This window comes from Seriola lalandi, unplaced genomic scaffold, assembly GCF_002814215.2.
Source record: "Seriola lalandi dorsalis isolate HSWRI2012SDOR001 ecotype SW California unplaced genomic scaffold, Sedor1 jcf7180002054352, whole genome shotgun sequence".
Lineage (NCBI taxonomy): Eukaryota > Metazoa > Chordata > Actinopteri > Carangiformes > Carangidae > Seriola > Seriola lalandi.
The window spans coordinates 1165487-1191226 of record NW_019524905.1 but is presented as its reverse complement, the minus strand read 5'-3'; the positions used below and the strand labels follow the sequence as shown (position 1 = coordinate 1191226).

Here is a 25740-nt window from a genome sequence, read left to right as displayed (position 1 = left end):
TCTGCCTCTGCCTTGAGACTATAAAATATGAACCAATTGTTTGAAATTTTGTTAAAATTTCTGTGTGAAGTCTTGAATAATTGCTAAAAATTATTTTATGAAGTCACCATGACCTTGACCACCAAAATCTAATCAGCTTCTCTTTGAGTCCTCGTGAATGTTTATGACAAATGTGAAGAAGTTCCACTAAGGTGTTACTGACAGTATGGCTCCAGCTGTGGCTGTCGCGGGCGCAGAGGCATATAAATGCACAAAACAATGACACACGGTCAGAGGAGACACACTTCTTCTTTACTGGGTAGAAATTTTGACAAAACATAATTAACTTAAAGTACAGTCAACATGTCAGGAAAAGCTGATGAAGCTTCAAATAGTCATGTCATTTAGTCATAAAGCATACAGCATTTTAACAATTAAAAGGCAAGTTGGAGATGATTTAAACATTGACAGTGGAGCCAAACTTCAGACAATCTGGTGAACGACAGACAAACAGAAGCAATGGTGTTTTGCATCTTCCCTACAGCTCGTTGTGTAGGTAATACAGTTTACATATTGTTTACATATCAACAAATGTCTGTTTCTCACGGCACGGCACCTCTGGATGGATTGTGAGCCCCAGCCTTTGAGATTTAACTGCTTGAAGCCAGGCGCCAATGGCACAACACGATAAAACAGACTGTAGTCTGTACAGGTTGTCAAATTGAGTTCCTGTCAGAGTATGGAGTTTCTTTTCAAAATAAAGGCCCTTTACTGTGCTAGCAATAGTAATAATCTATCATCATTAGGGCTGGTTTTTAGCTGTAGCATGTTGCAGTGCGTCTACGAGGAAATAAAAAGTGAAGTTATTGACTAAGAGGCAACGAATTCAAGGCCAAACAACTTAGTCTGTGTGCAAAAACGCACACTGTCATTCTCACTGTACTGTTCATTTGAGAAAAGTACTGTACCGTCTGTGCATACAGGTACACAATGGCATGCACAAACACACGCTCACGTACACACTCCCACAGGCAACTCTCCAGGCATGTCATTAAGCTAGAGAGCACTAGAGTTTCCCGTTGGCAAAGGCTCCCTCTTGGAATTGAGGGATGAAGCTCTTGAAGTACGCCCTGGGTGGGAGACAGAGAGAGGGAGGTGGGAGGCGGGGGGGGCACGTGAAGAGTGCAGCAAATGAAACATCAAAATGTGACAATAATTGTGTTTCAACCGCTTCAAAGCATCTAACAAATTCCCCAGGTCAGCCCCAGCCACAGTACAGTACGTATCAAAGTGCAGATGAAAGGCAGAGAGTCTTTACTTGTTACAACTACTAATGTACATGAGGCGTGTGCTGTCTCTGTGTGTTAACACTCATGGGTGAAAAACAAGAGGCGACTCAAATACAAGCAAAAAAATCAGGGGGTTAAAAAAAAAAAAAAAAACAATCCACAAGATATTTAGCCACATATTTAGGTGGTGCGTTCAGGTTTGTACGTTAGTGTGTTTGTGTCAAAACAGCGCTTGATATACACTGTTTTTTTTTTTCTCTCCAGTTGATGTGGAGAATGCAAAGCCTGACATGATGGTCACAACTTCCACAATGTTGGTGAAAAACACCACAGTTTCCCTTTAAACAACCTTTGCTGCGCCAAAATTGTTGTAGTCAAATGCAGGAGCTAACGGGGGAATTCAGAGGTTCACAGATTTTTAAGTGGAGAAATTAAGACTGAACAGATTAGTAAATGAATACCCAATCCCATAATCTACAGATTATGTGTTGCCTTCTACAGTCACTCAAATCTTTCAAATATTTACAGCAGTTATTAATCTTTGCCTCGCACTGTGCAAACCACAGATGACGCCTATAGATTTACTTGTATGGGGTCGTGCCAGTTTTTATTTACTGAGGGTGGAAGGAAATCTGTGAATATCAACAAATGGTTTATGTGTAGCATAGCCCACACAGTAAGGTCCTGTTCTGTCATTCTGCATCTAATGCATGTCAAACATCCTATTCATTCTTGGAGTGGCTTTGTTATAAATAGTTTTAATGGGCTCAACGGTCTCGGAAAATTAGAATTATATTTTACTGTATTCAGAAAAGTGAGCCCTAAAACCAGCCGTCAGGACTACTGTAACTTTGTGATGTCACAACAAAATAATTAAAGCAGTCACGGTTCTCAAGCCCCGCCCACCTGGACTCACCATCCAACCTTGCAGGATTTGGTTTCTCTAAGTGTTTACCTGAAAACTGCTATATTTTATTTGATCAGAAAACAGTGAGCCAATCAGAAGAGAGGCTCCTCTCTTCTGATTGGCTCACTGACCTGTTAATACTAAGGCTCCAAAGAGAACTGAGAGAGGAGATGTAAAACTACATCTTCTTATGGATCAACATTTCAAATAAAACAAAGAAGAAGAGGAAAATATGGAGCTTTAAAAACCTATTAAGGTTTAAAAAACTATACAGATTGAATTTTAATGCATCACATTCTACTTACTTTGCCCTCTTGGCCATCTCGTTGCCGTCCCAGCGCGGGCTGTAGGGATACGACTTCTGCACCTGAGAATAAAGCTGGCCACTGTTGGTGAAGTGGTACACAGACTGGAAGGTGAGGGTGGGCTGGTCCCTGGGGAAGTACAGCGGGAGATCCACTACGAGGAGCAGAGGAACAGAGAGAGAGAGAGAGAGAGAGAGCGAGAGAGAAACAGAAAAGGAGGATCATCAGGTAACTGCATCAGATGTGAAACAGAGTGCGAGTGTTTGATGAGTTTCCTACCGTGCACTAGGAAGCAAAAGTCTTTCCACATGAGCAGCAGGGTGAGTTTTGTGAATCCCTCGGCGTCATACTCCACCACCCCCCTGCAACACACACATGTTCATTTCTGCAAAGTGTCACCAGGTCTTATTTTACACTTGCAGCACTTTGTTGTAAAAACACATGATCACTGCAGTGGGGGGTGTGGTCCTCCATAGGAGACTCACATTCCAAAGTGGCTGAGGAAGGCAGCGATGTACTCTCTCCTCTTGTGATAGCCTTGGATGACATACTGCACCTATAGAGGACACAATGGAAGGGATTAAAGGCATGAAAAAAAAAAAAAAACAGCTTTTGAACATATGAAGTGATTTATGATGAGATCTTCTGGCTCCATAATATCTAAAACAAAGTAAGTTGTTTAAGGTTGGGATGTCCAAACAGGCTGCTCTGGTGGGGCTGAAAAAACAAATAACTGCAAAGATTATTCTATGTATATAAATATTGTTTATCCAAATACAGTGTATTCAGAGTATTGTATATTCAAATCTAGACTGTGGCGCACCCAGAACTGAGTTTGCAGTGTGTGAATATGTCCTAAAGGCCTATGGGTTCACCAAGGTGACTGCAGTGGGGTCTGAGTGCAGGCTAGTGTTTATCATGCTGGCTACAGGACACATTATGTAGTGCAGCACGTACGCAAACTTTTTACAGATAAAACCATATGAAACAAAAATTGTGATGAGTCGCTATTGGAAAATGACGGGATGAGCTGGGGATAGCTGGTTAGCATGCTAACTTCAGTAGAGCAGAAGGAGTGAAGTTTTTATGCTGAACTCAAAACGCTTCTTCTACAAGGCTAAGTAAAATGCAGTTAATGCTAATGCTAGCTATGTAGCAATAGCAAAACATACAAATAGCTCCTTTAAGTTAAATATTAAACTTAATTACTCTGGATTGAAATTAATTTGAAATGAACTGAAAAAAATCTTTTATTTTTGTCAGCACCTGGTAGCACCCCCCCCCTTTTTTTTTTTTTTTTTTTTAGAAATTATTCTCACAGCTGTAAGAATTTTTTTTTTTAACATTTTAGTAGAAAGTGACAGAAAACATGGGCACAGAGGGGATCCTGTTTAATCAATAAGAATACTGTGTTTATTATTTCCAGTCTCATCAGATCAATTCCCTTTTTATCTCCCCTCGGCTGAATTAGGCCTCAAAGACAGAGCTTATTCCCAGTCTGTGCACAGCCTGAGAGGAAATTGTGGCAGTACTGTACGTTGCTATCAGAGAGGCTTTCTGAGCGAACCTACCCAGAATGTAAACAATGCCCTGGCCAGGAGAAAGATTAAGAGAGGTGAACTTTTTAATGGTTGCTTTCCCTTTAAAAGCAAATGGCTCAGAGTACAAAAGTAGTATTACATTCAATCTTTGTACAGGCGAATTTAAATGTCACACAAGTACAAAGTCTTTAGCTTACCACTTGACAGTCAAATAAGCTGGTGTTAAAAGCTCTACCATAGAGTCTGTCAAATGTAATGAGAAAAGACTGTCTGCTCAAGGCACTGTGTTAATTTCTACACAATTTACCCTCTTTCACTCTACATTTTAACCTCAACAGTAACTTTATGCTCACTTAAATCTTGCTATAATGTCCTAATATAACGTAAGCTACATGCATGTTTAGTGACCTTATTTTTCTATATATTAGTAAAGAAGCTGCTTGTTATAAGGTAGGGTCCCCCCCCTCCCACTTAAGTTCTCCTCCTGTGAGCACATGACCAGAATGTCTACATGCGTGTTGACAGGTGTGATTAATGATTATCCAAAAACTGAAGAAGTTCAGGGCTCACTTGACTGCTAAGCATCCTGGGCAGGTGAGAAGGCCTGCAGTCAGTCAGACATGAAGGTGTGACTGGCTACCTTCACAGACTAATCCTTGCACTGGGGCCGTTTTTGCGAAGCTCTGATTACTGGACAAAAACCTGTAGCTCATCAGTTCCTTTTTTTTTTAAGTATATTTTTTGGGCTTTATTTGATTGTACAATATAAAGACAGGAAATGGGGAGGCAGAGAGAGGGGGAATGACATGCAGCAAGGGCCATCCGATGTGGGACTCGAACCGGGGCCGACTGCAGCGAGGACTGTAGCCTCTACACATGGGGCGCCTGCTTAGACCACTACGCCAGACGACGCCCCCAACTCATCAGTTCTTTAGTTGTCCGCAAACTTGGATTCAGACAGTCAGGTTTCATTTTGGATCTGGTCCAAATTTGGCAAAAGATCTGAAGTTCGGAGACTAACGGATCAACATCGAACTTTTTTTTCCCCTCCCTTTTGTTAGTTAGGAGCTGTGATGTGCAGAACATTCAGCTAGCGAGATATTACATTTTGGATATCGCCCTGGCCTAGTGGACTGACGTCAGTATTTCAAGATCATCAATTTAATATTTCTGAATCAGGACCTCTTAAGATATTTTTGGCTGCCACTAAAAAATGGTCTCTGGTCTTTGCAGCTGACAAAAGGTAACTACACATATTTGAGTTTTAGTTATTGATAACTTTAGGCACTCACAAGTAGTGAAAGCTGAACCTAAATAAACTCAATAATGGATTTTAAATGATTCAGATTTAATAAGAGGATGTGATACTTTGATGGTTTTTGATCCAAAAAAAGTTATTAATCAAACCCCAACCCACAATCACATATTACAATGACTTTGCCATGATAGAGATGGTTTTGTGATATGGTATGATAAGGTAAGAAATTTGAATAATTAATATAATGAGTAAATTTAGTAATTTCTTAATGATAACTATAACATCTTTTGCCCACCCCTACTTTCCACCTCCTGTTGCAAGTCTTCTAGGGGACACCCTGTGTTGAAAAACAATAATCTCTTTCACACAAAAAACACACCTCGACAGTAAGAAACATTTTTCAAAATACAAACAGCCATAATTTGGACAAAGGATGAACCTTTGGAAAGTAGAGCAGCTTCAGAGTCTGTGAGAAGGGATAAACTGTGCCTCTGCTCTAGCATTGTAGGAATGATATGGTAATCTAATGCTATATTGGTGCCAGTGTGTCTATGATGCATAATAAAAGACTGTATTGCAATATATTGGTGTTATTAATTATTTGTCCCAGCTCTAAGCAGTCAAAAGCATCTAGTAAAATTGCAGTTCCTTTGAGGACTGGATACACCAGGGATAAAGCAGAAGATGCTGCATGGTAGTGATTACTCATTGACCATGTATGAAATCAGCATTTTTTGAGAGAGGAAAGTGGTAATCTATGATACACACAGTTGTGTGTGTGTGTGTGTGTGTGTGTGTGTGTGTGTGTGTGTGTGTGGGTGTTTGTGACGGGTCTCATCTCTGCAAGAGCTCTTAAACACACACGCATTGTGACTCAGCCTCCTGCTCAGTCGTGTTTACATGGGACAGCGGAGACAGCAACTTCGCTTTCTCAAAAGCTACAAGGCCACGTACTCAATAAGTTGTTTATTTAGTTACACTGCCACTGTGTGTGTGTGTGTGCATGTGTGTGTGTCTGTTTCAAGGGAGCTGTGGATCACTGAACTTTCACACCCATACTGGGAAAAGAAATTCCCGCCCCCGCTGTCACTGTGACTCGCAGCCAAGTCCCTCTATTGGCTGCCTGCAGGTTTGAGTGATGCAAGACAGGTGATCTTGCTCTGCAGGTATTCAAACCTGCCCATACCCATGGCTCCCTCACCCACGCATCCATTTATTGTGTTTGTGCATGTGTCTGCGGGGACTGTGACGCAATAACGCCAAAAGTGTTTCCTGCTGTGTGATCAAAAAATCTCTTCTCCCTCTGTCACATTACACACTTACATCACACCCAGCTTCCATGATGTAAAGAATGACTTTATTTGATACCCGATTATCTGATGATTATCATCAATCTGATAATCTCAACACGCAGAGTGTATCAAACAAACACTACAGAAAGTCGCACTGGGAAAAAAAGAATAATTGCTAAAAGAAAATCATTTGAAAGACTTGTCAATGTGGCGACTACTTTTTGTTGACACTTATGAATAATTAAAATGCAGTCTTCATTGTGACACGTTAATGGCAGGGGTAAGCGCACACTTCTAATTGATCTCAGCCACAGTGAAAATGTCATGAATCGCAATTTCAAACATCATCTTCACGCTGTGAGAAAGCACCATTCACAGGTTAGAGATACTGTATCATGATTCATTCTCAAGTTTCCCGTCTGCTCAGTGTCTGGGAAATCCACTCGCACAACTCACTGCTCTTTCCTTTCTGCAAAGAAAAGCAGTCACTGTATACATTAATCTGTCCGATGATTCATGATTCTTTAGCGACTTTAGAGTTGAACTGATCGCAGTTTTGCTGATACCGAGGCTACGTCCACACTGACGCGTTTTCATTTTAAAAGACGAGCATTTTAACGCCATGTCAGAAACGATCTCCGTCCACACAATCACACCTGAAAACTCACATATTCATGACCATTCACGTACACTGGGCAACGCGCCAACTGGTGTAAACAGGAAACTACTCTGCTGTTGATTAGTCGAACAAAATACTACCAACGAGGAACAACATAAACAGCTGCAGAGTTAAAATGCAGAATTTAACTGCACAACAGCTGCTGACAAACTGTTTGTATTTTGTTATCCATGTTGTTTTCACCACTGGTAGTCGAGGCAGATAAAACCCGATCTGTGAGCGACTGAGAGTGTCTACGTCATCATTTCCAAAGGTCTCCGTTTTTGCCCAATGCAACCCCTGGAGTTTTCAAACTAAATCGGGTCCAGCAGCTTTTCCAAAAGTCTCAGTTTTAGGAGCAGTGTGGACGGCAGGCGTAAACGTAGCACAAGAGATGCATCTTAAAACTAAAACGTAGTAGTGTGGACGTAGCTGTAAAGCGATGAAGGCATGTTTGTGTCAATAACGCTTTGAAATTATTAAAGACAGTACTGACAGAAAATGCTGCTGCCACTATTTGCTTGCTCATTTACCTGCACTGTAATATAAACACCTCAGACACGCAATACTGTAAAAAGCAGAATTTCATCCAGGGAAACGTACAAGTACCTGGTGCAGCTAGCAAGAGATCAATGGAAACACTGGTGCATGCTTTAGCAGCACATGGTCAGTCCATTGTTAGCATGCTGCTCAGACAAATACAGGTGTTGTTGCAGTGTAGCTTAGTGGACTTACAGGTGAATTTTTTCAGTTTTATCTCATAACCATATTTTCACTGCATTTCATTTACTATTTCGACATATAGGAGGTTCTTCAAGATCTCATGGACATATTTCTTGGAAGTAATCCTTCATCACTAATACTACGACTACTGTTGTCTAAGACATTTACCTTTCAAGTATAAACCCAGTTGTGGGCTGTATAATAGTGGATCCAAAAACAGAGCAATCACTACTATTGCTTTTGTTTACAGCGCTTCTCCTCCTACTGTCTGCTCAGCATAGTATGTGTGAAAATGCAATTAGCATGCCAGCAGTGGGAACACAAGCTGTATATATACCTGCTATAAACGTAAATGTTGTGATTGCATCGATCATCATATCTGGATACAGACCGATACCTGACACCAGGTGTGATCCTCTTTGTAGAAACACTAGCGCTCTCGTAAGAGAACAGCGATTACACGATAAAGAGAGGCCTGAAAATTCGTGAAAATAATTGAAGTCGACACTTAACACATTTAATTATACGGCTTCCATTATTAATTATTCTCAGCTTCTCGCTCATAGGCCAGTTTGACAGCTGACTGTCATTTACTGTGTCAAAAAAGATTGAACAAAAACTGAGGGGGGGATTTTACTGAAACTGATCGAGACTGCTTAATTCCTTGTCATGTGTGAGTTGATCACATATGTACCTATCACACGCAGCGGGAGAGGACTGAAACCCCCTCGGGGTTTATTATCTTCTGCAGCTGATTTCCATGAGTAATTTCTTGAGTAATGCAGATGCCAGGTGCTGCCATCACCCAGCACAATCACAGCTGAGTTATGTGGCAGTATAGTTGTGTCAAAACAATCAGAATAAGTGGGAGGAAATAATTGATGGTGTTAAAAGAACAAAGTGAATGTACAGCCTGTCATCGCAGAGACGGTAAAAATCTCCGTTAGAATGCTGCATTTTTTCTTTACCATTCGTCGGCCTCAGTCGATAATTCTCGCAAACAGTATCAAATATACCGTCTTCCTGCCCTGATGACTCAAATCACTTCCTCTGCTCACACTGGCAAAGATCATGTCACTGTTTTTGAAAGAAGAAAATGCCCCAGTGCTACTTCATGCCTGCTTTTGAATTGTTCCAAGATAGTCCATTTTTGCTTGACCATTGGATGACAACAATAAATGACGATTAGCATTTTGAGGTCCAAAAACAACTGACATTAATTAAGTATATATACACATCAAAATGACTGCTACAGTTCCCATATCTGGGCGATTAGAAGTGGAACAAAATGGTAAATATCATGGCGACTAACCAGATATGTGTTATCACGCTAATGTTACTGTTAGGTAGGGCTGAATGTATTGCAGTTATTTTGACAGATTTTGTGATTGTGATATGAGTCACGACTTTAGTGTCAATAGCGATGTGGGTTTTGCTGGGGCTGTACCAAACAAGCATCTTCCCCTATGTTTGGAGAAAATGATTTGTAGACCGGGTCATCTCTGTAGCATCACATTTGTCCATTGCATCATTTATAACGGTATGTTGTGACATTTTACCTGTATCAAAAATGGCAGCTCCTGCACTGAATATTGCACTCAGGTCATGTTGTGATTTCGAAAATATTTCGATGAATTGTTCGGCCCTTCTTCAAGGCAGTTGCATTTTTAAAAGCAAACAGCCTGACTTTATTCTCATTTGTTCTATCTACAGTCTCAAATAAAAACTTTATCCACATGTTGCTTCTCACCTTTAAAATGGTTTGGTCTCATGATTGTCCATTCACGGCACGTTAGATTTCTCCATTTGGTTTTGCACTGATACACTGTAAGTTTTAAGTTTGGACGGATCATTTGAGATCAAACATTCCATTCATTATCAATAAAATGCGAGAGCAGCAGGTGACAGTCAGTTGCTGTTAGTGTTAGGGCTGCAGTGCTCTGTACGCTGCTGTCAGGGAAGCAAGATGTTTGTTGCAGTATTAACAATTGCTAAAAGCAAAATAATCCATCAAACTAAACCTTTATCTCTTTTATTTTAAAATGTAAAATAGTGAACAACTTCAGAACAGCAGTTGGCCAGCATGCAGTGCTCGGTGCTGATTACACTTTGCATGCTGAAAGGAGCCAGGGGCCCTGCTTGAAATCAATGTGGGAGTGATGAGTGATGTGGGTTGTAGATGTCTTACACTGTACACTTGGAAATTTGTACTTGCACTCTAAAATAGTCACGGTGACATTATGAGAAAGACTCCTCCTCCTCCGTGTCATGGTGCCTTTATCTGCTATTGACTCTGCTTTTCAACATGCCTTTCCAAACACAGGCAATGGCCTCTGTGACTCTTTGAGTGGGTGGAGGGAGCAGCCCTGACACTGCTGGACTTTAACAATCAGAGACATGGAGGTCAGTCAGGGACACGTGTCCCGGACACCCTGAATATGCTGGTCAGAGTCCAGGTGCATTGGGAGAGATGGAGGGGGATCTAGTGCCTTTTGTGTATGTGTATGGGGACTGCGGGGGATGGGCATTTCTCCTGAGGGAAATGGCATTAATATGCGTCTACACTACATATCTACCTGTCAACCTGCGGAGGCCAGGGAGCGCACAGACAGCCTATGGAGGTTGGCCAGTACGCCCACGACGACAGATGCCAGACACACATGCTTGAGTGCACATACACAAATTACAGCAAGAAAAGACATCCCTCTGTGGACGCACGCTTTGCTGTACCACACCTTCCATATATGCAGGAAATGATTCACATACCTGTCACACACTCACGTAAAGAGTAAAGAATATTCCTCTTAATCAAATACCAAGACATGAAGGGTTAGAAATTATGTCAAATAACGGAGATCCCAACACTACAACAGTAAAATGATTTCTTTGTGGTGAGAACATCAACATACACAACACACAAAACACATTTAACCACACTGTGTGCAAGTAAAATGAGTTATAGCAAACACTTACTTTGTTGGTGAGTAACTGGCACACTTGAGGGACATAGTCAATTAGACATCCTCCACTGGGGAATGCTGGGATATGAAGTGCAGAGGAGCCTCCCAGAGCACTGATTGAATAAAAAAGACAACAGTTAGCCTTTAAGTGCTCGTTGTTGTTATTATTTCTGTACACCATATGCCATATTATACTATGTAAATGGATAACCTTGACATTTTAGCCCATTAATCCACACTCAATAATCGATAATGATAAAACATGTTTTCAAAAATCTTTGCAAATTTATCAAAAATCAAAAACTGACAAAAGTATTCGGACCCTCAATTCAGTACTTTGCAAAAGCACCTTTGACACCAATTACAACTTTAAGTCTTCTTGGGCAGGTCTCTACAACCTACACCTGGCTGGGCCACTAATGGACAGTCAAAGACTTGACCTTAAGCCACTCGAGCATTTTATTGGCTGTATGCTTTGGGTCATTGTCGTGCTGAAAGGTGAGCCCAGTCTCAGGTTGTATGCTCTTTGAAAAAGGTTTTATTTATCCATATTTGGCTGCATTCATCTTTCCCTCAATCACCAAACCACAATTCCTACCCCTGCCCCATGATGCTGCCACCGCCATGCTTCACCATAAGGATGGTGTTATCCAGGTGATGAGCAGTGCCTGGTGTTTGCCAGACACAGTGTTTGGAGTTCTGCCCAAAGGGTTCAATCTTTATTTTATCAGACCAGAGAATTGTTTGCCTCATGATCTCATGAGTCCTTCAAATGCCAATTCGCAAACTCCAAGCGGCCTGTCATATACCTTTTACTCAAAGTGGAATCCATTTAACTGCTCTACCATAAGATGAGACGGTCGTCCATCCACCAGAGGACTTCTAAAGGTGTTAGGGAGACGTTGGGTTCTTGGTCACCTCCTTGATAGACTTGAAGACCTTTTGTGCCTGTTTACCCAGGCTGGCCAAACGGACAGCTCTATGAAGAGTCTTGTTCGTTCCAAACTGCTTCTATTTGACAATCCTTGAGGCCACTGTGCTCCTGGAAACACTCAGAGCTTTAGAAATGGTTTTATACCCTCGTCCTGATCTTTGCCTCTCAACAATTTTATCGTACGGTCTACAGGGAGTTTCTTGGACTTCATGACCTGGATTTTGTCCTGACATGCAGTGTGAATAGTGGGAACTATTCCAATCAATTTAATTTGTCACAGGTGGACTCCAGTCAAGTTCTACTCTCATCTCAAGGACAATTAAAGCAAACAGGATGCATCTGACCACAACTTGGAGTTCCACAGCAAAGGGTCTGAACACTTCTGTAAATCTGAGATTTCAGTTTTTGAATTTTAGTGACTTTTTTTTACTCATTTGTAAACATTTCTTGACTTTGCCATTATGGGATATTGATGGATAATATGGCAATTGTATTTCATTTTTAATTAATTTTATATTTTTATCTTATTATTTAATTCAATTTAAATTGAAATGTAAATAAATTTAAAAAGTGCTATAAAAGTGTAAAAAGTGACGGGGTCTGAATACATTATGAAGCTGCTGTATTCTAGGCCTGTCAAGCATTTCAAATATCCTTTGAATTTAAGACATTATGTTCCATTTGTCCTTGTGGCTCAGATCTCTCAATTTTCCTGGGACCAATTCATGACTTTATGTGACCACCTTCGTTTGCTGCTATTCACTGAAGTTGTGTAATTAAAAATAAAGGAGTGACTCATGGCCATGGCATCATCCTCATACTCCTTCATTCGTTCATTTATTCTTTTGACGTCCTCCTGATTCAGTCCTGCAGAACAGCTCCATTAGTGATTAGTGCATGCTTGTTTAATCATGAAATCTGCTGCAGCAGCTCCCCAGTGACTAACCAACCGAAGTAGTCACTCCCTCATTTTTTTTCTGAACTGGGGCAAAAACAGAGGGAATACCCTGAGGATAGGTTAAAGGTCTTAAGGAACCGCTTATTGGCTTTTAATGCTCATTTTAAGACACATAGAAGAGGATTTCTCCCGCTGCTTTCTATTTTTATTTCAGCCTTCATTAGAGCAAAACAGTCTCAGGACATTTACAAACGCTCTTATGTCATTTCAAAAGCAGTGCTGCTGCGGATGACTGCCGTTCATCAGGTTAAGCATGCATGATGCACGTACACGGCATACATCCTGCAAGATTATATTAAAGGTCAAAGATCACATATGTTGAGATGCAGCCCCTGGGGCTTGCTCTTTAGTTGATCACAAAGTCTATGATGTTAAAATGGTAATTATGTGTCAAAAGGTGAAACACAACAACAGTGAGTATAGACCACAATTATGATCCCAGCAATTCCATCACATCATCCATCCAAAGCCATGAAGAAATCCCTTTTTTTCCCATCCTCTTGGTGTATGTATGAAAATATATTCCACATTTTGCCATGTTGATACGAAGCAACACAAAAGTCCTGAGAATTTCACAATGTTGAAAATTCCAAAGAAATGTTGTGGGAGTAGTGAGGAGGACGGAGGAAGCACCTCATGATGTGCTCCACCTTACTGTCATGACCAAAACCCACAAATGTTTACAGGAAAATATGATGTCTCAACAGGCGTCAGGAAAAGGTCAACAGTGGCTGGACTCTAAGTTTTGAGTGTAAATAACAGATAGTCTGGGAAGTGAATTCAGAATAACTAACTGAGGGATGCTTTGCGTAGAAAAGCAGCTTATTAAAAAATTAAGATAAGAGTCACACCCATCCACAAAGATTCAAGTATGTTGTAACAGCGCTGACTCCAGATCACTGGTCTAAGTTTAGTCTCTTTGGAACTGATGCTAAACTGAATATTAATAAGGTCATGTACACAGAGAAGCCCCGAAATCTGTCATGAAGCCATTTTTATTGTCAAAATCCTTTTCTCAAAAACTCCAAAGCCACCATTTACAGCAGGCTTTGTGCACATAATTAGCATTATCCTGGTCATTTTGCTGTGCACCCGACAAATGGTCGATTGAAAATAGCTTACAGCGATGAGGAGAGAAGCCTTTGAAAATGAAAATCTAAATGATGCCCATCTATCCTCCCACAGATCTAAGAATAGCTCCATATCATTCAGATGGAAATGTGGACAGAGGCGCAAAATAGATGGTGGTGTGTTCGTCACTCATTTGTGTCAATGGCAGGCATGTGAACAAACGTGATGCACTTTTGTATTTCAGTGGTTTTTGCCTTTTGAAGTAAGACAGATTAGACACTAGGTTCTTGCCCTGACCTCAAACAAAAGGTCTTTCAGCATCCAAAACTTATTTGTGTTCTTACAATGATTACCAATTGGTCTAGCCTTTGCTTTTCCCTGTAGGTCATGATCTACACCCATTCTGTCTGTCAATGGATTCCAACCCAGGACCGTCATGCTGTGAGAAGACAATGATATCCATGGAGCTATACACCCATCATTTTATTACAAAAGATGAAAAGTCAAGGGTGGAAAAGAAAGTAGGCTACAACTGAGGCTTACAGCTCAGTAAAATAAGCACTGCAGCAAGAGTAGCAATTAGGGCTTACAAGCAACATTTCAAAAAACATTAAAAAGCATTGCAATTGCAGGCACAACTATGACAGGCTTATTTAGGCTTCTAAAACCATTTTACAGCTGAACATGTAAATAGGCCTGATAAAAAGAAAAGCAAAAATGAAGAAAAAAAGGTGTTTTCAAGCTGAGTTTCAACCATAGATTATAAATAAAAATGGATGTAGCCTCCATGATGTCACCTATAGGTTTTTGAAGAGAGTTTTCAAAGCTCAGAGTGGGCTGCTATACCACCGCCATCTTGGCAGTGCCTTACTCCACCTAATTCCTGGCTAATCCAACAGTGGACATTTTAACATGGGAGTCTATAAGGATTGACTCATTTTTGAAGCCAGGCTCTAGCGGTAATTTGAGGAACTGCAGTTTTTTGCACTTGTTGGTATCATTTTTCAGCCCCAGAAGTTGCCGCTTAGTTTCAACCCATACCAGTACTTCTCTGCATCAAACATGTTTTTTCTTTATTGTGTTCAGTTTAAATTAAACAAAGTTGAATACATTCTGTTTCATATTTCTTCAGCTTGTTATGGCATGTTAGCCTTTCCTCAGGCTCTGGAAAGCACACGATAATCATTTATTCATTTATTTTGTTATGAAATTGACCCACTCGTGATAGAGCAACAATGGATCCCCACTCCTTGGGAACCAATGTTCTAAAATGGGATTAAAAGTAAAGTTTTCTGCCTCCACCCAACAGACCTATCAACCTCAACTAAAAGATGCTGACCTTAAACATGAGTCACATTTCACTGCAGCAGCCTGAAAAAACTGAATTATGTGAAACGAACATGAAAGTCACACATTTGAGGTGCAACACCTGATCTCAAGGTTAAGGTGATGGGGAGAATCAAATAAGACAAAAGGCAGCAAATTAACTTGCACACTGTGTTTGAGCAGGATATGAGAATACTCAAAGATGACACAAGATTCATAACCAATGCAGATTCATGTGTGTAAGTATTAAAGGGGTATTCCAGTGATTTAGTAAAACAATTTCATACAATTGGGTGACCTCTTATAAAAGATTAAAAAACATAAAGTTAAATTAAAAAGAAAATAAAAGCAGCAGAGGCCCAAATATTTTGACTTTTAAATGAGAGTCAGGCTCCAGAAACACTGGATCCTACAGTTTCAATAAATCAACCAATAGCATGTTTTATTAGACCGTCACTGCCTGGTTAGTGTCTTCATTTTTCAAACTCCAAACTCCCAGTTTTTAAAACGCAGCCCTCTTGTTATAATTTTACAGTCATCAAGTCCAAATTCTGATAATCTTGATGACATCATCTGGGTTATTTTCTTGGCATTGGCACGGCTCCTCCCGAACCACAGAAGGCATTACACAGCTGTTTGCAGAGGCTGAGTCGTACTCCCCACAACTAGAAGACTGACCTTTATGTGTAAAAATCAGCGGAGTTCCCCTTTAACCCAACAGTGGGCTGAGAGAGCTCTGACCAACGTGATATGCTGCAGGTGCTGATCTTAAAAAAAATGCAATGCAACCGACTGATGGAAATCTGTGTGCACATTTTGAGTATGGGTAAAGTTTCAATACACTGTTCAAACCCCTTCACTTTATTGTGCTGCTTTAATTTTAAATTGATAAAATTGTTCATCAATCTCCACACATTAACCCACAACCACAGAGTGAAAATGAAATTAAAAAACTGAAATCTCTCATTTACTTTAATTCAGAAGCCCGCAATTACAGTTTCAAGTCTGAAGGGGTCTGAATACTTCCTGAAACTACTAGTAAATGGTACGGTACTTTCATCAATGTCAGTGTTCACTCAGTGAGTCAGCATTATATTGCTTTAAATTGAGCTTCCAGTGGGTGGGCTCAGACTCTAGACATAATGGTGTTTTACTTTCCAAGTGACACCCTGAAGAGTCCCCGCTTCTGTCTCCACTGGTGACACTGCTCTCAACACTACCCACACACACTGCAGTCATCATGCAGACATGCCGCCTAACACAACCCCTGTGAGCAATGTAACCTACTGTATGACATATTTACACTAGACAGTGTACATGCATACATGTAAACAAACACACACACACACACACACTGTACAGTGACAGGGCTGCCTGTGACTTCATCAACCACAGAGATTATCCTGTGTGACTCAGGTGGATGGTGACGAAGCTCGGTTTGTTTGTTTATGTGTGGTTTGGTGTGTGTGTGTGTGTGTGTGTGTGTGTGAGTGTGTGTGAGAGAGAGAGAGAGAGAGAGAGAGAGAGAGAGAGAAAGAAAGAGAGAGAGAGAGAGAGAGGGTGTGCATGACAGTGCAGTGACAGCGTGAGAGCAGATAAAGGCTCAATTGTAAAGAGGGCAGATATGATTCATTACCCAAGTGAAAGATAAGTCCAAGAAGAACTGCTTGGAGATTCAAATGTAGTTTCAAAGCAGCAACATTTCCATTTTGATTGCCTTCTTCATTTCCTTAAGCCTGGAGGGTCTTCAGAGGCCCACATATGACTCTCTTTGTTGACCGTTTAAACTAAATAACATCCTATTCTTCCTCCGTGAGTAGGAAAGGCACCGTTGGCCTATGGCAATAAGAGTCAGTAACCTTTCCATTATGAGGTGACCATCCTGGCAGAGCAGCGCTGAATTTTACTCTGATTGTCTATTCATCATCCATTTGGATGAAACCAGATTAATCAGAGCCTCAAGCCACAACCATTACACCTTCATGCTAGTATATTATAAGGTCGGGCAACGGGCCAAAATTTTCCTATTACCCACCATCACCCATCATCAGCTACTGGTCTTAGCGGATATATTTGGTGGAGGGGTTGGTGCTCATGGCCATGTGAACTCCACATAACCCCCCTGCAGGTTGTGACTATCATACTATTGTATAACTGCTGGATTACTAAGGCTTTAGACAGGATATACTCTTGTGCTGCCTTTTGAAATGCAACAGTTAAGAGCAGCAGGTGAGGTGATCTACAGTATGTTGTGTGTAACAATAAGCAGGACCACGTCTGACAAACTGGGGAGCTTCCAGCCCCTGAATACTTCCCCCTCCCCAAAACAGGTCCAGTTTTGGGGACAAGGAGGATGAAGGACCAGGTGGAGCAATGAATTCTGGCACATAATACAGTATGTACCACACAAACAACCATGGCGCCTAGAAATTACATTTATATACTTCTAAATGCAACAGCATATGCATTTTGTGAGAAATGCAATGCAGCTGGAATGACACTGTACATCAACATAATGAGAAAATGGTTTTAATGAACAAATCTGTTAAGTTGCAAAATGTTGATACTTAGAAATTATTCACTTCACGTTGTTTTCCTTCCAATGTCCACGCCTGCAATGTAATATCCACTCGTGGTGACCAAAGCATGGTAACGATTTGTATGGTTGTGTTGAGGCGCTTAAAACTCTTGGTTAGCCAAGACAAGAGTTAATTGAAGCACAAGACAGAACAGGTTTCGCTTTCAATATGTAAAACTGGAATCTTTCCCGAAGCGTAACCAGTGTATCTTAGTAGCCAAACACTGTGTCAACACAGCCCACATAGCAAAAGTAGCACATTAGCAAAGCAGCATGAAAAGCTTTAGTCCTTCACCTGTGTCTACTCAGGTTGCGTTCAAGTTCAGTGCCTCGAGGGCTGTAGTGCCTGTGGTTACGCAGGTGAAATAGGACAAAATAGACTTGAAGCATGAATATACGGTCTAGGTTGCTTTTACACGCATATAACACGAGTCAAACTTTGCAAGTGAACGTTGAAGTGAATGTTCTTCTTTTTGTTACACAAAAAAACATATGGCATAAAAACAAGAACAAAAAACTCAGTAGCACAGACTAAACAAATTACAAACGACTATTTTACCATTGTTTTTTTGTAGTATGAATGACTCTCTCTCTGACACACACACAAACACACACAGACGTGCACACACATACAGATGTGCGCTCGCATGCACGCGCACACACACAAACACACACACGCTATGCACTCATTAAGATCAATAAAACAAACCTGAAAATGTGTGTTCTTTGTATAATCACTTTTTCACCATTTCTTCTTCTGTATTCCTCTGATATTTTCTATTTTCTCCCCTTATTATGCTTGTAATATTACCCATGTGATTCCCTCCTGTAAATTGTTATATAGTTTCTAGGTAACACATTTATTAGTAACAGCCACAAAACTGCCAAATCATTTGGAAACTCTCAATCATGCTGTACTACTTTCAGCTTCTTCAGATGTGACGATATTGCGCGAAGACACACATCGTATTCCTAACAAGAGGAATCAGAGATGGCCCACGTATCGAAGCGACTGTGTTACCAATGATAAAGTAGCATCACAAAACTCACTTCACACAGACACATAATGCACAAGTGTTCAAGGTGACAAGGAGGAGGAAGAAGTGGCAGAGTGCTTTGAGCTGCTGAGAGTGAGAGATGCGTCTGCGCTGACATCTTAGACTGTCGAGTGGGTTTGCTGGGTTAGTGGTGAATTTATTATATCAGACTGACAATTTCTGACTGTGACAAGATGTTCACAAAACCTTGAAAAATATCTGATCGAAATGCAAACATTTTCAAAGGCTATACAACACCTCTACAGACCCTGGAGAAGGGACACACACAAACTGTACACACCCACACAGGCACATGCACACACACACACACACACACACACACACACACTCACTCACTCACTCACACACATCAGCAGGCAGGCAGGCGGGCATGCGCACGCCCAGACACACACACACACACACACACACACACACACACACACACACACACACACACACACACACACACACACGCGCGCAGGCACCTAAAGGCAAATGCAGATACACAAACATTAGTGCACTGCAGCCTAAAACTGTCTCTCTGTGTTGATTTTTCTGGGCTCCTAAATCTGGTTTGGGGGCAGAGACGGTGCCCACTCGATTCTTTTATGCAATGCAGCAGGTTTTCTGGGGGAAGGAGAGATGTATCCAACTCATCTCATGGGCACAGTACAATCAGGTAAACGAGAAGTAAAAGTGAAAATGAAAAGAGCGACGAGTCTGGTTATAAAACAGTTGGTGGAGACACAAAAGCGATGATGATAAATAAAAAAAAAAAAAAACTGCACATGGGGTTCTTAATGATGATTGTAAATTAAACACTGAAATTCCCCGTAACTGATCCAAGCTGCAAGGACACAATCGCAACTCAAATTACTAACTCAAATCCTTCACTATTACAGATAAATAAGCCATGCTAATGAGCATTTTCCTGCTGCAGGTAACTGCTTGAAGAGACACTTCTGGCACACATCTGTGAAAGAGCAACGTGCAGGTTGAATTAATACTGAATTTTCTTACTCTTCGAGTCATGCGAATGATAATTTGAAAATATACACGCAAGGTATTTTGAATTAACCCCTCCCCTCTCACCATAATGAATAAATGAATAAACACTTCTTTTGAAGTTTCACAATCAGTGGCAAATGTGGGAAACACAGCAGAAGCCACAGCACAGGTGCTAGTATTTGCCACATATTTTGGTTTCAATCACTGTTATTGATCATGGTGAACTATAAAGTGATAGTTGGGGTTTTTGACGTGGGCTTGTGTTGGGTACCTATACATAGTCAGTGTATAACCTGCAGTAGATTTTGGATCGGCATGCTCACAGTTTTGAGAAGCAGCCGGGAGCACCGGCACAGAAGCTGAGCTGCTGTGGATGAGGCCGGGCGCAAAAAAAAACGTGCTTGTGCGTAGGAATACGGTGGTACAGCGGTTGAGAAAATGTAGTTCCAGAGGAAAGGGCTGAGGAAAGCAGTGAAAATATTCAAAATAAACCGTACACTTCAACTGATATTGTTTATTATTTACGGGCCACTTTTCTGTAGCCATTTTTTTTTTTTTTTTTTTTTTTAAAGTGGTTAAAACACGTGTTTGTGCCTGGCCCCATCCACAGCATCACATTTTTATATCAACAATGGATCACATGACTACTTCTATTTCAAAGGAGTTGCTCAAGATGATGATCCCACACAGAAATATCACCTGACTCTACAGTCCCTCGCTGCTCTACTAAGCGTTTGAGCATCTTTCAGCTCATTGTTTTGGTTATCACTGCTTCACTGTTTTGATTCACTCTCAACCCACTCATCAGTGTTGTTTCCAGCCGCAGTGAGCAGCTCTTTTTTTTTTTTTGTTGCAGAAAACCCACTAGACACTAAATTCTTAGCACCAAAAGGCAGACAGAGAAAGTTAGCGGGAATGCTGTGCCTTAATTCTGCCTCAGTGTTCTGTATAAAAAGGTACTGACGCTGTTTTTTTTATATACAGTCTATATGGTTACACATCACGCCTCTGAGTCCATATTCGATGGCATGCTATCTAAACAAGCAGAACCGGCATGATGAAGTGTCTTCTAAACGGCGGGATCTCTGTTTAAAAGGGGGGATCATATCAGCTCTGCAGAAAAACTGTTTGATGCTTTGATGTTAAAAAATTCCACAAAGACATATTTGACCTGCATCTTTGGAAAACCTCTCCCCAATCCAACAGCGATTCATATCTTTAATTGGAATGTACAGAGACCCAAGTCACACACTCCCAACCGACTCCCACTTGATCCAAGCGACTGCTACTGCCCTTTCTCATAACTATTCTGTTACACTGGGATATTAGACTCCTTGAAAAACCCCACATCTCCTTACTTGGTCTGATCATACCATGACCTCCACACAACACTCGCTGTTCAAGACATAATTTGGCTTGACAACAAATACCCAAAGATGCCTCCAAAGCTAACATTTCTGATTTTCTCTAAATGCCTACATCTATTGAACACTTAACAGCTAGTTGAAATGAGTAGGGAGGGAAAATCACAGGAGCTACACAGCGTGACACCATGCCTTTCACAGTATATTTTCTTCTAGGCAGCCTGTAAAACATTATATAACGAATGAACACTGAATCTTAAGCAGGTGAATCTCCGAGCCTACAGAAGAACAGGCATTTGACTTATCATAATCAATAATTTCTACAGAAAAAGAAGCAAATACAGTGGTACAGTCCCATCAAAGAGAGGAGCCGACGTAAACTGTACATTATTGGTAAAAACGTGGGTGTCTGTCGGGGTATTTCAACATCATTTTTTTCCCCCTTGCTGCTCTGTAAGGCAGAAAACATTACAGTGATGATCTGTTTGAAGACAGAGGAAGAAAAAGTAACAGAAGGAGCAAGAAAGAGAGAGGAAGAGGGAATAGAAATAGAGGTATAACACTGTAGCTCAGGGGGCTTACGAGTTTGCGTTCAGAGCTTTTAGATCCGAGCCCCTGCTGAAGGAGAGTAAAAGTGAGATATCAAACAACTCAGGAGTGATGGGAGAGAAGAGTAGAGAGGTGGAGGAAAGAGAAAGGAGAGAGAGGGAAAAGCTCTCCTCTCCCTTGTGCTGTGTATGTGTTGTTTTTTTTTCCCTCGCTGCATTTCAGTCGAGCGAGGGACGACCTTGCTGGGTAGAGCACAACGCTTCTCTCTCTTTTAAGTCCCACTCACTCTCTCGGTTCCCTTTGAGGATCAGCCAGAGGGATCAGCAGAGGAGAGTGATAGAAAAACGGAGAAAGATGGAGAGAAAAGAGACAGGCGGCAGACATGTGAAAAACAGGAGGGAAAGGGAGGAGGAGGGGGTTGGAGAGATACGACCGAGAAGACGAGAGTTAAAAACTGGAGAAAGTGATTTTTTTTTTTTTTTAAAGTAAGATAGACAGGATAGCAGGGAAGGATAAGGAAACAAGGAATAGGACGATGAATGGACAGATGACAGAACAACGGACAAAATGATCGGACGATTGATAAAATGATAAAATGATAAAATGATAAAATGACAGGGAAACAAGAACACGGAGATCGAAACTGCAGACAGAAAAAACCCTGGAACATCCTGACACAAAATAGATGTAGCCGATATGACAGCCTGTACCAACACTGAAATCCAATGGTGCCAAAACCAAAGCTGAAATGACGCCTGTACATCCAACATGTCATATAATGAGGGCTGATTTACACCGTTCTCCAAAGGTGTTCTGATGTGATTTTTGGTGGCAGCTTGGGTTAAAGTATATAATACTTCAGATTTTCATGAAATCTATTCATGGGTTGCAATTTTTCGGCAATGTCAATCAATATACAACTATATAGCAGTTTTTACTGGATTCAGATTCAGTCTGCCTCTGCATGAGGGATTCACAGGGTAATTTCATCCCACTGCTAACAGCCTCACTGTTCACTGTTCACTCTCTTTACACTGAGTCAGAGCTGCAATAAGTTACTGCTAATGCCAACCCAACCCATTTCCTCCTGCTGCTGCAGCATCACATTAAAAGCTTTCAGCTGGCGAAAAAATATGTGGCTTTTATTGTGAAGCAGCCCTGGGAAAACACCGCATGTTTGTCATCGTGGTCAGCGATGACTGTGGTTGGGTCTATAAAACAAGACGTGGCTGTTCGCTGCAACTTTTTTTTTTTTCTTTTTTTCATCAGCCAACCATTTTTAACACAATGTCGACACAGCCCATGTAGTGAGAGCAGCATGTGTCTACACAGGGTGCATTTAGGTTTGATAGTGATGTAGGTCACCTGTATTTTAGCAGCCCTCGACTTGAAACCTAAAAATAGGCATTGGGACCTGGTTATGAGCCTATAGCGTGAGTGAAATGCGAGCTGTTGCGTGGCCTGTGTAGACAGCTGGATTGACAGAAACAGAAGCACGATGATGATCTGTTCGTCAGATATGTGTGAGAAGATGGACGAATAAACGAGTGCGACTGAAACGCCTCCTGCAGAGACGGGCCTCCACTTTTGCAAGGGAGTAAAAGAATAATCTGGAGCAGTTAGCTGTTGGATAAAGAGTAATGTGCGACGTACTACATACCTCAAACTACTCAGCAAGACATGAAATCAGATCACTGATTGCACTTCAATAATAATAACTTCATTAAAGAACTTTGTTTGTTGTAACCTAGTTTGTTTGGCTGCACTGTAAACAGATAACTACTCATCTGTATATCTGACCGAGTAGCTGCCCCAAGAGGGTTTGCTGTAATATCAAACACTTCCTGTTACCATGGTAACCCCTGATGTCATCATTCCACCAGGACTGAGAAATTTGTGCATTAAAACTATAATTAAAAGAAAGTATAAGACAGAAAGGACAGCAGTATAGGATAGGAGATAAGGGAGTGGGAGATGGTTGGGTGGACAGATGGAGGACGTCCGCACAGAGGATGATTGATTAAAAGATAAAATGACAGAAAAGATTGTGGACATAAAGAAGCCCAGAATATTTTGACACTGAATAGATGTAGTTGATATGACAGCCTGTAATAACACTGAAATCCAGTGGTGCCAAAACCAAAGCTGAGCCAGTTACTGCAGTTGTCCACAGCTGCTACATTCACCATTTCAGAAAAATCAGAACTGATTTAAAGAATTTCCAAAACAGTTTTGATATGAATTTTATCTTGGCATTATACGATATTGTGAACATTTGCAGCAGCTCGGGTTCATGCAGAACCTCCTGAATGTCGCAGTCTATCAAACGCTTGCTAGAAAAACAGAAATGTGCAGGCACACTGCAACAAATGAGTTTTCCTCTTCACTGGAGCCAATGCAGAGATAATGGGCAGCTACACAAGACCAAAGACTAACAAGGGTCAGTAAGGACACGGAGGGAAAACTAACAGGGTAACAGATCTGCATAAACACACATACGGCAAAAAAGGGCTGGCTCACACACATGCGCATGCTTAATTAAGTGGCATCCGCAAGTGAATACAACACAAATGCGCTGATGCACGAACTCGCACACGCATGCAACCGTTTGTCTTCAAACAATAGTGGAGAAGACATACATTCTCGCCCTGGGTCATGAATTAACACACTCCCACACAGCTGACAAAAAGGTGCACAAAGGCATGTAGCGGAGTACATTCATACACGGCCTTGATATGCATATGTGCAAATATCTCAAGACAAAGCGGCAACATTAAGCAGGAGAAGAAGGGTGTTAAAGTGAGAGGCTTGGCTCGATGCAGCACTGTTAAGCCTCTGCATTTTCACATGTTTCTTAGAGGGTTTAGATGTGGAGGGTTGGTTTTATAGCATCTCCTCCTTTATCTAACCCCCCCCACCCCCTGCCGCTCCTGCCAGCAACCACCCCTCTCCATCCCCTGCGCCGTAGCTTCCCCACTTCCTGCTCTCCACTGCTGCCTTTAGCCTCCTTCTGTCTGTTCTCCTCACACGACTGGCAGTGGAGCAGAGCCTCTAACATCACTGCAACAGCTTCAGTCTGGTCTGGAGCCTCGGTAAGGTCAGTGTTTCTCACACACACACACTCAGCTCCATCTTAAAACGAGCAGACATATGCAGTGAACACACAGATCTACTCTCAGATTCATTCTGCAATAACAATATCTTTTCTGTGCAGAATGTTGTCCATCAAAAAAAACAAAAAAAAACACAACACAATCCTGGTTAAAAGACAAATTAATATGGCCGACGTGTGAGCCGCACAGAGCAGAAAATATGAATATTAAACTAAAAACTAAAGCAGTGCATCTTTGTATTCAGTGCTCAATACTACAATAAAAAATAAATGAAACATCCTGGAGGTTTTTGTACATCAAGGTTAGATGAGCTGTGTCTTCTGAAGGAGATACAGCAGCATCTCGCATGTTATTGCTTTGATATGCTCTTACACATGCACAGCACGGACAAAACCAGGATTATGTAGGACAGGCAGCAGGTAGGTGACCTTTGCTTTGTGTGGTGTAATTAGGCTATTTTGTTGCAGTTCCTGCATGAGGATAAGGTCTTGTCATAGTTCATTTCAACATATTGGAGTGGAGGAGTGTCCGTGTGTGTGTGTGTGTGTGTGTGTGTGTGTGTGTGTGCACGTATCTACTTTAGAGACTGAATTGGAGTGCAAAGACAAGTGGACAGATGTGGTAAAGGAGAGATAATGTGCAAACATGGAAGGAAAATGGGAGATGACAGACGAAGGGAGGGAAGGATCTCATTAATGTAAAAAAAAAAAACAAAAAAAAAAAACAATTAGAGAGCAGGACAGAAAAAAAGAGAGAGCCACAGAGAAGCATGGAGGATGAGAAATAAAAAAAATAAAACATGGTGAGACAGGAGGAAGAGAGAGAGAGAGAGAGAGAGTGAGAAAGAGTGGTGGTAGTGGTGTGGTGGTGGTGGTGGTTTGGGGGGTGGG

At 41.3% G+C, this 25740-nt stretch overlaps 1 protein-coding gene across 1 annotated transcript in view; it reads right to left on the bottom strand.

Moving 5' to 3' along the window:
• Positions 1–269: 269 nt before the first annotated feature.
• The window catches only part of babam2 (BRISC and BRCA1 A complex member 2), a 75940-nt gene continuing 50469 nt past the window's right edge, over positions 270–25740 (bottom strand). The window contains exons 8-12 of the mRNA XM_023407961.2: positions 10926–11025; positions 2966–3036; positions 2760–2842; positions 2481–2634; positions 270–1109 (exon numbers count right to left, since the gene is read on the bottom strand). Of these exons, the coding sequence (XP_023263729.1) occupies positions 1046–1109; positions 2481–2634; positions 2760–2842; positions 2966–3036; positions 10926–11025 (472 nt within the window). The 3' untranslated portion in view covers positions 270–1045. The remainder of the gene's footprint in view (positions 1110–2480; positions 2635–2759; positions 2843–2965; positions 3037–10925; positions 11026–25740) is intronic.